Genomic DNA, 13,859 nt, shown 5'->3' with positions numbered 1-13,859 from the left:
CCTAGCACCTAAGATTTAGTGAGGGGTATTTTTAGTAAAAGTCATGGACAGGTCAGGGGCCGTGACTTTTTGTTTATTGCCCATGACTTGTCCATGACTTTTACTAAAAATACTTGCGACTAAATCTTAGCCTTACCTATGACGGGTATGAGTGCCTGAACCAGAGGAATTCTCCCCAGGCTGGCTAAGGGTTTCTTATGTCCCCTGTACACCATAATCATACACCTGAATAAAATAGTCTGTAGACATGCTTCATTCCATCTGTTAGTTTTTAGTTATCATTGAAGGATTAGTGAAGAAGAGATTATCTCATATCTGCTAATTGCTAATAGTGACCTCTGGCTGTATTACCCACAGCCCCAATCAAGGTTCAGCTATCTTTACATCTGTTAGTACAGCACATTTGGTGGTAACAGTCTACTTGCTCTCTTGCTCAGAGAATTTTTGGGGTGGGGGATGGAGGAGGATAGAGAGGAAGTAAAATACCATTATTATATTTATTAACTTCCTCATTAAAAAGAGTGAGGAGGAAGTAGAGTAGTATGTACTGTTAAGTTTTCATGAAAGCTTTGCAAGCCATGGTATGTAATCGTAGTTTCATTCTGCAGAGTGAAAGGGGATCTCAGTGTGGAGCCTGATGCAGACTTGCTTTCATTTTAAGATTGTCAGTACAATATTTGACACTGAAATACAATATGCTATTTAAAAAAAAAACACACACACATACTCTGACTATGAAGGTGACTCCACAGAGCATTTTACTGACAATTTACTATGTTCTGATGCTTATCAATATCCCAGTTCTCCACTTGGTCATCCCTTCAGATTTAGCATTTCAATGCTTTCTCAGATTAGTTAGCTGGAAAATGAAAGCATCTTTTCACTTTTTTAAAATAAATCTATCCTGTCTCTATCTTCTTACTTTAGAAGGTAAACTTAGATTTTGGTTTGTTTTTCATTCTATTCATCTATAGCTGATCTGAAAGAATATATTGGACTACTTACCCACCAATAAACATGCAGAATGTTTCCCCCTTAGACTTATAAAGACCATAACATACATAGCTCAATATATTTGTGTATTTCCACTGTTGTTAGTTACTAAAATTTATCCATATAAGTTGTATAAATACCATGCTTCTCCTGAACACAGAATTTTGGTAAATCTACCTTAAGATGCCATTTGGTTTTCATTACAACTATAGATATACAACTGTATAACAGCTGTGAAGAAAACACCATATATTTGTTGTGAGGAAGAAGACAGCTTGATAAAACCATCAATTCCTTCCAAAAACTGCACAATGATAAGTTCAAAATCTGGACTTCATTGGCAGATAAGCAATTAGACACATTGTAACCAATGTTGTCTCAAAATGTTTAATACCAATTTGTAGGAAGACACATTTTTCCAAAATAAAATGTCAAATAATTTTACAGCACTTAAAATTAATTTCAAAGAAGCCTGTCGTTCAGTCACTGCAGTAATAAACCCATATGAATATAAAACTTATTCTGATCTTATCATTTAAACATCTAACATTTAAAGCTACAATTTAGTGATTACAATCTCATGAAAAATTATTACGCTAAAGTCACTTTTTGTCCTGGTCTGAAAGTTGCTCCATTCTGCCCTTTCCTCTTCTTGGGATGCTGAAAATTCTCATAGCTAGAAACAAAAATAAATAATAGCATATTAGTATAAGATGCCATCATTCTTTTCAAAATGCTCATTAGTTACACATCAATGCCAATGAAGACCAAACCAGGTGTGTGTGACTATGAATAATGCACGAGTTGTACATTTTAGAGAATACCCTCTTTATACAATGTTAGTAACGAACTATGAGTGGTCATAGATTCACATTAATGAAAGATTTCTACCTATAAAGTCCCTTCCAATAATTTTTGCTACAGGATGGGACATTCTTCCTCTGTATTAACACCACTGCAGATATATAAGATTACTAGAACAAAATGTATGTTACACAGAATCCTTAGCTAGATCAACAGATTTCAGTTACTGTAATTCCAAATCCATGTGAATTTCCCATTAGATTGTGAGAGGAAATTCTTATACTCCCAAGCTCTGAAAAGCAGTGACCCTGAGTTTACTCTCTAAGAGATAATCAACTCAGGGATCAAAGTACAGTGTTAGGGCAGCCCACCAAAAGGGTCTGAACTTAACACTTCTTCAACCAGACCCAAAACAAAACAAAAAAGTCCCACAAGACCACCCAACTCCCCCCTCCCAGTTTCAACTTTCTCAGGTCACTATGAAATTAGGTCTAACTTAGCAATGATATCCATATCAATGAATGCAAATATAGTAAATGCAGATTAAAACATTAAAAATTGTTATAGAACTTCTGCCTCAGATTAACTGCTCCTTTTCTCTCTGTATTTTTCCTCATTTTTAAAAAGTTATTAAACTCAAAAGAACAAAAAATGTAGAGACAAAAATACCACCTCCCAAACCAAAACACCTGACTTACTTGCTGTAACAAGCAGCTGAAACCACTGCTTGTCTGGTATAGATGCAGGATGATTCTAAAATATTTAAAATACTACTTGCGTATTCTGAAACATTAGAATTCAATTGCATGTTAAATTATTTAAGGTTTTACTTTGCAAACAAAAATATGAATACAACTAAAAATGTGAATGTTTTATACTTTCATGAGCAAAGAAATTTAACATTTTGCTCATGTAACACGTGATCTCAGGGAACCAAGAATCTCTTGGTGCTATAGAAAGCAATATAGTTATACATAATGTAGCTGTAACTTGGAATCTAATTGAGAAAACTGAGTTATAACATGGAGCTTCTGAAATATACTGAAGCATGTTCTATTCGTATGAAAAAGATAGATTAAGTTAATTGAAGATTTTTTTATTATTCTTGTAGCTACTGTAGATAGTACTTACAGTAGAAACTGGGTCTGACCCAAAGCCCATTGATAGAAATGGGATTGTTTCCATCATCTTCAGTGGTCTTTGGATCAGGTGCATAATTACCTTCATTTTCTAAGGGTCAGTTGTCCCCTTCAGGTAAATAGGTAACTTCCTTTATCGATAGTGGGATTTATGTAGACAATTATGTAGCTGAAGTAAGAATGATCCACTAGCATGCATTATTGGTATCAACCATAAGATAAAATAGTCTAAATAATGGAATAGCTAAATCTAAGCAAGTTAATATCTAGATGCAATCAAAATAACTACAAGCAGAAACAACAGCGAAGATAATGCAAATCTTCAAACACACACACACTGGTGAATTGTGCTTCCCTTATGCATATTTAATTTTATTAATGTTTAATAGTTCTGAAGTGCTGAAAAGATTAACTTTGCTGTGGGGATTTTATAATTTATAATATAATTCAGTTATTTTACAAAACACTGATATTAAACAAGTCTTGAAAGATTGAACTAAATGTAATGTTCATGCATGAAATTCAAAAACAACAACGCTGTACAAATTTAGTAACATAATTTACTACTTACAGTTCAACAAAATTCTTCCAGTCATCTTGACTTACAGATGGCCTTGTGTCCTCAAGTGCAGTCATTAGGTGGGACTGACTAATAATTAAAGTGTTCTTGGTTAATCCTGATTGGCTAGGGGCAACATCCTCCTTGAAAAGAGAAAATAAATAGCAATAACTTTCGGATCTTTTCCAACATGTGTCAGTATTATTCTAAAGTATATTTATCTCAAATGTACTACACACACAGTACTCAACTTATCTCCAGACATTAAAAACACAGGAATAATGTAGCTATACGAAGCAGTCAGCTTGCTGGCATATTTTGTCAGACTACGTCTTCGACCTTTACACATTAGCTTTACTCTGTTACAATTTAATATTAATGCAGAAATAATTTATAAACAGGAAAAAAATACAGACAAGGAGTGAAAACTAATGGAAACATGTTAGGATTGAATAATATGAAAAAACTGCCATACTCCATTCTTGCTCCTGTAGTTGGCCTTGATTGCATTGATTTCAGCCCTGAGTTGCTCTCTTTGTTCCTGATTAAGTTCTTGGAAACCTTCTTGTGAGGCGGTTCTGAGCACAGAGGGTTGTGACGATACTATATCTCTCAGAGTAATGCCAGTTAAATCATGGGTTATGGAGTTTGGTCCAGACAAACACTGAGAGCTCTAGAGTGACGGGGAAAAAACACTAAGTTACTATTAATCCAAAATAGCAACTCCATAGTTAAGATTTTAATACACGTTCCATTTACCCACAATTGTGTACCTAAGCTTTCTCTCTTCACCAATAAAAAGTCCTTTTTTTCCTAAAATGTGTCATTTATGGTGACTTCCCAGCACAAAAGCATCTGGTTAACCAGACAAGCTATTTTGGACATTGTCAAAGGGTATATGTACCCCCCTCTGGCCCAGCAACCAAAAGGTTAACACAGGCACTGCCGGTCATTGCTCCTTAGCAGCCTCAACCTAGCTGGGAGGATAAAAGGACTGGGAAGCAAAGGAGTGGGGTGGCCATCAGAAGAGTAAGAAGGCCTGGGCGAGGGAACTCCTGCCAGCAAGCTGCTGAAGAGCCACTCAGGGACAACACCCAAGAAGGAGACACCCAGAACAGCAGGCCAAAGAATCTGCAGAAATCCCAAGGAAAGTAGGGAGGAGCTCAAGGCATAGCTGGAGACAACAAACCCTGATATGGCTTATCTAGCTTGAGGACCCTGAGCTGGAACCCAGTGGAGTGGGTGGGCATGGATTTCCCTATCAACTCCCTGACGGATTTAAGAGTGGAGTGGGTCTTCAGATCCCTGGGCACCAGTAATAGACTAACAGCCCGCCAGGCTAAATGAGTTCAAGTACCAATGACCTGCAGGCCAGAGAAGGCACCATTGGACCAACACATTGGCTCAGACAACATACAAAACTTTGAATAATGAGGTATTTCACTTTTAGAAAAATCTAACTTTTGGGGAATGCACTATTTCAAAAACCGTTTGGTTTAATAGTCCAAATTTGTCTTAGTTATGAGTGAAAAATGAAGGTTATTTACTTGTACCCTGAGTTCTTTGAGGCCAAGCTGCACCAGCTGGTGCACTTCAAGAGTATGAATGCGCAGAGTACACTTTGAAGAAGAAATGAAGGTTACTTATTTGTAACCAGAGTTCTCTGAGGTGGACTCTGAATATTCAGACTCTTGGGGATGCAACATAAGTACAACTTGGATGGTGCGTCCAAGCTGTACTCGGTGGCACATCCCAACAGTAGGAAGAACTAGGGGCTTTGAATTCTAGGAAAGTTTACATGGTTAGTTTTGAAGCTATTCACTGTGATAATTTAAACATCAGCAATCTGAGTTCTCAGCAGACTTTAGAAAATTTATATAATTCCAAAGCCCAAAGCTGAAGCATATTAGGAAGTTCAAGAACTCTGAAGTATCAAAAGGTATGTTAATACAGCTGTCATCTATGACATATTTTATATATATATATATATAAACATTTCAAAAGCACCTCAGTGACTTAGGTTCCTAAATCCAATTTTCAAGAGTGACTTAAGCATTTACACTCCAAAGTCTCTTGAAAGACTCCTTGAAAATCATCTAACTGCCATTTGTGCTTCTAAAAATCACCCCTTAAATCATTTTTGAAAATGGGACATAGGTGCCTAAGTTACTCATTTAGGTACTCCTGAAAATTCTACCCCAATCTAATTTATACAGCTACTGGAGAATAAAGGTGTCTGCATTGGAGGGATATCAACATTTACCATGACACTTCATCATAAAACTAAAGGAATTTCTCAGACAAAATTCTATATTAAGGTAAGTGTCTGAATTCACATATCAACATTTTAATACAAGAGCTTGATCAAAACACTGCAGTTATTACAAAAATAACATCTGAAAGACAGGCGAGTCTAAATTAATGTTAAAGTTTAAGTATAATTATGGAAAACTATGACATTCATAGGTACACAACCTTAACTCTGATGTTATATCAACATCTGTCTTCTACCTACACATCAACAATCCCCATATACCTAACCATGCTAGAACTGCACTAGCAAAATTATTTAAGCATAGTTTTAACCACAGTATTGACAGGGACTGCCAGACCTGCTACCTAGAGATTGTCTTTGTTTGAATGTCTGCCAAGATGTTAAAGAAATTCCCCCAGCATATAGTCTCTGACAATCCTGTAGGGTCTGATTCAGAGAAGTACTTAAGCATGCATAACTTTAAGCATATGAATAGTTCCACTGACTTCTGATATCCTTAAAGCTATTCATATACCGATGCACATTGCTGAATTGGGGCCTTAATCTCTAATGGTCTGATCCAACAATCACTGAAGCCAATCAAGCCTCCTGTTGACTTTACTGAACTGAATCAAAACCTAAATGTATTTCAATTTACGGTGTTAGAAATGCAGAACAAAATCAATTTCCCTACATAGAGAACTGCCTTTGAAATTGCCTCCTGTAAGATACTGACTGCATTACTAGCCATTGTGCTTCAAAAACTGTTATTAATATAGATGAAATTTGACATATTAAAATATTTTGAACATTCATCCATGTTTTAACATGGAAACATTACGAATATACAGCTTTCTTTTTGGGACAAGAGTGGAAGAGTTAAACATGTTACAGCTTGACAAACTTGTTGGAGTTCTGTTAAAGGAGGAAAAAAACCCCAAAAAACCCCCCCTTAGGTTCAGCCTGATAAACAGCAGCAGTACATTTTCCTAGTGCAGTGGAGATCTGGATTCAGAAGCGATCGCTGGAGATTAATCCCTATACCTTTAAGGGCATTCTGTAATCTCATGGTTAAGACTGGATGGTTGTCAAAAAAAAAAAAAAAAAAAGACACAAATTTATTTTGTTTTAAAGAAGAGCAAAGTCAACAGATCACTTTATTTTGTAATTTAAAATATTTTAAGCTGCTTACTGATAATTGTTTAAAAAAAAATCAGGTTATCCAGTTACATATAGAGCCAAGTTTATTAAAAAAAAAATGATATAGGAGTTTTACTCGGAAAGTTACAAGATCATTACTTGTTGCTAATAAAACCTTAAATTCATGTTTTTGTGTTAAAAAAAACTTTGTGACAAAGATATAGTCTTAGTCACGGTTACTGAAGAATGCCAGGCACAATTAATTATATAGCATTCTAGGTGTGCATACTGTATTGCAGAATTATGCAAAAATATAGTCCCTTATCCAAAGGCCTTACATTCTAATATAAGTAAATATAAAACACATCAGAGAGGAGATGAACACACAGTGCACCAAACTAGCTGAATTGTAGAGCTGCAGCGACAATGGTCCTGGATGAAGGCATTTGTCCCAATATCTTGTCTCAAAGAAAATAATTTTGTTTGCAGCTCTCCATGAGTAAAATGGTGAAGTAGAATTGAGCTAAATTCTACTTTAAGAATAAATGACATGAGGGATTGCCTGAGAATCCAGTCTGAATGCTAGGTGCAAAAAAGGCTGGCTAAAGTGGGTTCTGATACCTGGAAGACCACTGGGCATAATAAAAATTCCACATCTAAGGTTTGAACTTTCTCTTGGTATTAATACTTTGGATACCCATCCACCAGGATTTAAACTTTTGATAACAAATTTTATACACTATTGTGAGAGACTCTAATATCCTGAACGAACCTTATGGAATTAAGATAAAACTTTATTGAATTAAGTTAAACCTTACTGAATGAGGATTAATACCTTTGGAATACATTGTGTTAAAAATGCAATTGTGTATGTATTGTTGTGGCATTGTATATATCTTCTCTAGTAGGAAGGGGATACCTATGTACTCGAGCTGTTATCATCCTTTGAAGCCACCTTCTGCACCCCACAGAGAAACACAGACTGGATTCTCCAGAAACCAACAGATAAAGAAAAAATTTTTTGGATAAATAGACTTGGGGACTTCTTCTAGAAAATTTCTCAGTCACTCAGCCATATTTTAGAGCAGGGTTTCCGCCAAACTGGGTCACCAGAATGTTTCAAAGGGTCGCGTGGCAGCTCCTGTGGCTCCTGGTCCATAGGGCTGGCTGGGCTCGCCTCCTTGCTGTAGGCACTCTAACCTCTGGGCTCTCAGCGCCACTCAGGTTTGGCCCAGCTGTCATGATAACAGGAGCCCAAGGTAGGCCAAATTTGAGTGAGTGGCACTGGAACCCCATGAGCCAGGTCACAACTCCACTCACATAAACTTGGTCCAGTCAGGGAGCGGGGCCAAACCTGAGTGATGCTGCAACCATGGAAGCTGCAATGCCCAGAGCCGATAGCCAAGCCCAGCCAGCCCCACAACACAGGAGTTGCAGAAGTCACCACTGTGGGGTGAGTGCCGGGCAGATCCAATCCCCCACCCCCTTCCCCAGGGACTCCACCTCCAGACTATATTACTGGGTCGTGACAGGCCATAAACATTTACAAATGGGTCCTGAGCCCAAAAAGGTTGAGAACAATTGTTTTAGAGGGTAAACACTGAGAAGCCTCTAGTCAACCTTTATTATACTAAAACAATAGGCACTACACAAAGTGAAAAAATCAAAGGTGAAACCAAATAAACTTTTGCAATAAACAAATATTGCAATTAAAGAGATTAAGGTAAATCAAAGACAGAATTATCACAAGATTTAAAACAGAGAAAATAAAAGATGGGAGATGAATTTGGACAAAAATTAATCTAGATGAGTGTGTCTCTGTATGAGAAATGGGATATACATTTTCAATGTGTAGCTCAAAAATAATTTTTTAAAAATAAATTACTGTATAGATGGCATTTGACTCCAGTTAAGATCCATTGTATTTTTACACTAGGAATGCACTTAGCTGGAGGAGATGTGGAGAAAAGGGGACACGTGGCAGTGGCACTCAGGAATAAGATGATTTTGGGAGGAAATTATTAAAGAAATTAATCTTATAACAAAATGCCAGCTTCCCAGGAATTCTCTGACCTGCTAACTTAATGCACCAGTAAAGGAGCTATATTTGAAACAGAATGACAAATTCATTTCTTTTTTATTGTTAGCAGGATTTTGTATTGCATGTTATTGGAGAAAAGTGACTTCTCCTATGGGATTGTGGTATAGTAAAATATGGAGTCTCTTTATAATGGAAAAGTTTTTGCATCAAGTACGTATACAAGAGAAGCATAAAAAAAGAGGATAGGTATTTAGAAATTTGGTCTCCCTTTTTAGCATACTCAGAGGAAGATGGCTCCTTAGCCAGCAAGCCAGAATCTTTAGCTAGATTCTTTGAATATTAACCTGATCCTGAATAACTAATAAGTAATGTACAATGAAGTATGTTTAATGTCTTATTGTAACTTTGACATAATAAAAAGTAAAACAAAACAAAACGTAAAAAAGATTTTTCTTTGTGTTTTGGGAAAATATTTGAACTCCCTCAAGTCAAAACTTCTTCCAAAATCTGGAACAGACTCATTTGGATTGGAAGGGTCCTCTAGTGTATCATGTCAATGCATTCCCTGTATCATAGCAGGATTGAATTTATTATCTCTAAACCACCCTTAACAGGCAGGTGTCAAGTTTAGCCTTGTGGCAAGTCTATCTTTGAATACCTCAAGTAATTGTACAGCTGCCTTTTGCAATTTATTCTACTGACTAGCTGACTTATATTTATAAGCTATTTCTAAATACTTGATATTAATTGTCCCTGATGCAATTTACACCTAGATCTTGTGGGATTACTGCAAGTAGTGTAATACTTGCTCTACTGTATTTGAAAAAGGCATGGTAAACAAAGTTATTTTGAGGGGTTTTATGATTTCAGTAAATATAAACAAAATGTATTCCATAAGGTTAAAAATGGAGAAAACAGCTTTGATATTACTGGCCAACCTTTGTTATAAGATTATATTATTACTTCGATGGTAACGCAATTAAAACTATACCTCAAGTGACCTTGAATGAATGGAAGCAAAGAGCTGCCAAAGAACTATGCCTCCTCTGAGAATCTAGCTATACTTGTTGGGAAGAAGTGGCTACCTGAATTATAATGTCACTAAATGATTTAGTAGGAATTTAAAGGAAAGTTGTTTAGGCAGTTAGAATTTCAGCCTGACAACAGGTGGTTACAATTTCAGATCACCAAGCTTTCTTCAAAATGATTAATATTTATTTCCTGTACAAAGACCTCTAATAGACTTTTAGAAAACCCTTATTACCTAGAGCCAACTGGAAGATAAGGGGAAAAAAAAGATTTTATCAGTAAGAGGTGCTTTAGCCTAAAAAAAGTTTTTCAAGATTTAAAATATTTTTTATAAAATCCATGCATTTCATAAAGATGCTAGATCCTGTTTCAAAAATTAAATTTATGTTTTCATTTGTTCATTGCATCACATAAGTTCTTAAGTATATTCTCAATGTTTTTTAGAATTTCTGTTCTTTGGTTTTCACCACATGTTGAACCTGTTCATGTGTGTCTGATGTGAATAATAAGAAACAAGCCCATAGATATATGGCATCAGTAGGACCAGGATTAATAAAATAAGTTACCCATTCATGGTTGCTAAAGTCCCATTATGGTAAAATCCTGAGTCTGGCACAAATAAAGGGATAAAGGAATAAATTCCTTAGGTGACTTGTTTAACAGCGGTGGCAACAAAACTATAGAAATTCTGGTCCTTAAGTCCAATCAATAACTGCAGCTAAGATTTTCTTACTCCACAGAAGCAACCCATTTGGCGAAAAGTACTGCACTGATGGAATAGCTTATTGGAAACTGCCACATTCCAGGTGCTGGCATTCTCAGCATTCTGATTGTGACTTGGCTCTCCAGCACTCTATGCTGACCTAAATGGTTCTGTAATATGGTCCTATTCAGTCTTGGTTACTTTGGGAGGATTTTTTTTGGGGAAAAACACATAGGTTACATAAAAAGAACTAGTTAGGACGTGGTTTACTTAATTATAAAATATCTTGGTCTAAGACACTGTCAAATTGCAGAGAAGTAAAAGCACTGTAACTGTTCCTGTCTTCTAAATTCACAGTATCTGTTTTCATACACAAAATATCCTAATTTGTACATTTTTATATTGCCCCCCTAAAAAAGTTTAGAATAAATGTCAATTATAGAAAAAGAGACAAATTACCAGTTCTGAAGGAGTTCCATTTCCTAGCTCTGATTCATAGGAGCTTCCAAAGTAAAGACGATAAATGTTGGACCTTGAATCTTCAGGAAACAACTCGGACATCTCTAGGGAAATAAGAGACTGCTCCAACCCTCCTTCTACATCTCCTGCTGAATCATCTGAACAACTGCTATGGTTTAAGAAAACCATAGAAGAGAGACTGAGGTCACTGTCTGAGCTAGAACCGATATCCTGGAACAAAACAAGAACAAAATGAGACCCATTGCCAGAGGCTTTAAATTTATTTACACGTAACAGCAATTTGCTATTTCATTTAAAATTGATATTTAACAAACAATTTAATTTGGGTTATTTCTGCTTGGTTGCTGATTCTTGCAATCCCTCCTCCTCTGTGAGGAAATTTCTAAATTATTTTGCAGAGAAAATTCTTCAGATTTAGCCAGAACTTTTTGCTTCCGTAGCAGACAGAAGAGCAATAATTTGTGGAGATAAATATAATGTCTTATTTCATTGTTTTGTGTCCTGTGTCACTCACTAAGCATATAAGATGTTAGCAGAACTTCAGACACAACCTGTACTGTACCATATCCTTCCGGGCTGGTGAAACACTGCTGGAAAGTAACAGGTCCATTATTAGTGGTGTTTGTCAAGGTTTCTATTAAGAGGAAAAGATGCTGCTAAATTTTAAAGATGTTTGTGAATGCCTTTTCCTCAATAAACCATCACTTGATGTTGACAATGGGGCTACTTACTGCCCTATTTCAAATCTTTGTGAGATGGGTGAGCTGTGATACGAAAATAAGCAACGTGAATGTTGAAGGCTCAAAACCAATCCCCTGGCTGTAATGATGGAATTTAGCTACAAGAGAAACCATCCTGAATTTTTGAGACTTGACAAAGTTGTTTAGGAGTCTTAGATCCAAAATTGGTCTCCATCCTCCATTCTTTTTTGGGACCAGAAAGTAGCTGGAATAAAACCCCTTCCCTCTGTGCAGAATAGAAACTAGTCTACAGCCAATTATCAGAGGGGTATCTGTGTTAGTCTGTATCCACAAAAACATCTTGTATCTGAAGAAGTGTTTTTTTAACCACAAAAGCTTATGCCCAAATAAATCTGTTAGTCTTTAAAGGTGCCACTGGACTCCTTGTAGTTCTACAGCATCCGTTTGCAGATCCACTTCTGGCTTTAAGAGGTGCTTGTGAGAGGGGTCAATGAAGAGCGATAGGGAATGGAGTGGGCGTAAGGGAGGGAAGTAAAATGGATAGTGTGCCCTGATCTTATAACCTCCAGGACCCATTTGTCTGATGTGGTTCTCTCCTATGCAGAAAGAAAGTGGGAGAGAGATTCCAAAAGAGTAGAAGGAGGGTACAATGGTATATATGCAGCTTGGTGATAGGGAATAGTTCCGGGTCTTCAACCAGCCCGTTAAAACTGATGCTTAGATTATGCTGTTTCAGTAGCAGGTGCAGAGGGATCAGGCGGTCTCTTTCTCAGGACCCTCAACTTTTTCCTGGGTGGTTTCATATGGTCTCTGCAATCCTGAGAATGAAGCAGGGTAGGATCTTTGAGTGGTTTGGGATCTACTAAATTTGTCTATAGGTATGTAAATCCCAAGGGATTGCAATGTAGCTTTGGAATCCTTATAGGTATTCAAACTGTTCACTGAGTCCACTGGTGAATCACTGAAGTCATCCAAGGGAAGGTCCTCAACTGGGAATCCAGAGGGGAATCCCTATGCATGACTACTGCCATAGAGATGGATAGAGTGGCAGTGTAGGCTGTGTCCAAAAAGGCTTGTAGCTAACAGCTAAACCTCATTAATAGCAACCTGAAACTGGTCACACTGATCAGCTGGCAGATGCTCAGTAAAAGGTGGTAATTTGAATGATTGCATTTAGTCATGAGAGCTTGACAGTTCTCGATCCTAAATTGAAGTGTTGTGGATGAGTAGGTCTTTCTGCTGAATAGATCATCCTCATCACATGGTGTGGCCTTTGCATGATGTTGTCTGTCATATTTGCAAAAAGAAAAGGAGGACTTGTGGCACCTTAGAGACTAACCAATTTATTAGAGCATAAGCTTTCGTGAGCTACAGCTCACTTCCTCAGATGCATATCGTGGAAACTGAGGAAGTGAGCTGTAGCTCACGAAAGCTTATGCTCTAATAAATTGGTTAGTCTCTAAGGTGCCACAAGTCCTCCTTTTCTTTTTGCGAATACAGACTAACACGGCTGTTACTCTGAAATCTGTCATATTTGTTCACGGACTCCACAACCAAGGAGATCAGTGTCAGCTGGGTTAACAGAAATTCAGAGTCTTTAGCTGGAACATAATATTTTTATTGTCCTGTTTACATGTTGGTGGAATTGTTGCAGAGGTCTGACAGATGGATTTGGCAAAATCAAACAGGGTCTCACTAATAGGCAGGACAACTCAGGTAGAGGGATCCATTGGAGGATGTCCAAGAGCTTATGCTGTGGCTCCCTGACCTCCTCTAGGGGAACCTGGAGGGAATCCATAATGTGCTTCATTAACTCTTGGAAGTATCTGAAGTCATCAGCCACAGTTGGTGAGGAAGACATAATTGCTTCATCTGGGAAAAATGAATATTTGCTTGTGGAGTAACTTCTTTAAGTGTCCTGGCCTCCTGCTTCTCAAAGGATTTTTGTTCCAGAGATAACGAAGGAGGAGCAATTGGAGTAGGGGCGTATTCCCCGCAAGAGAGAAAAGGGGCATG

The 13,859-nt window shown here is 37.2% G+C and overlaps 1 protein-coding gene across 1 annotated transcript in view; it reads right to left on the bottom strand.

Annotated features, from left to right (window-relative positions):
- Positions 1-729: 729 nt before the first annotated feature.
- The window catches only part of PEX1 (peroxisomal biogenesis factor 1), a 53,853-nt gene continuing 40,723 nt past the window's right edge, over positions 730-13,859 (bottom strand). Inside the window, exons 21-24 of the mRNA XM_084618504.1 lie at positions 11,122-11,352; positions 3,971-4,168; positions 3,508-3,638; positions 730-1,669 (exon numbers count right to left, since the gene is read on the bottom strand). Of these exons, the coding sequence (XP_084474630.1) occupies positions 1,585-1,669; positions 3,508-3,638; positions 3,971-4,168; positions 11,122-11,352 (645 nt within the window). The 3' untranslated portion in view covers positions 730-1,584. The remainder of the gene's footprint in view (positions 1,670-3,507; positions 3,639-3,970; positions 4,169-11,121; positions 11,353-13,859) is intronic.

The sequence above is a fragment of the Lepidochelys olivacea genome (genome assembly GCF_965140295.1).
Source record: "Lepidochelys olivacea isolate rLepOli2 genome assembly, chromosome: 2".
Classification (NCBI taxonomy): Eukaryota; Metazoa; Chordata; order Testudines; family Cheloniidae; genus Lepidochelys; species Lepidochelys olivacea.
This window is presented reverse-complemented; position numbering and strand designations above follow the sequence as displayed.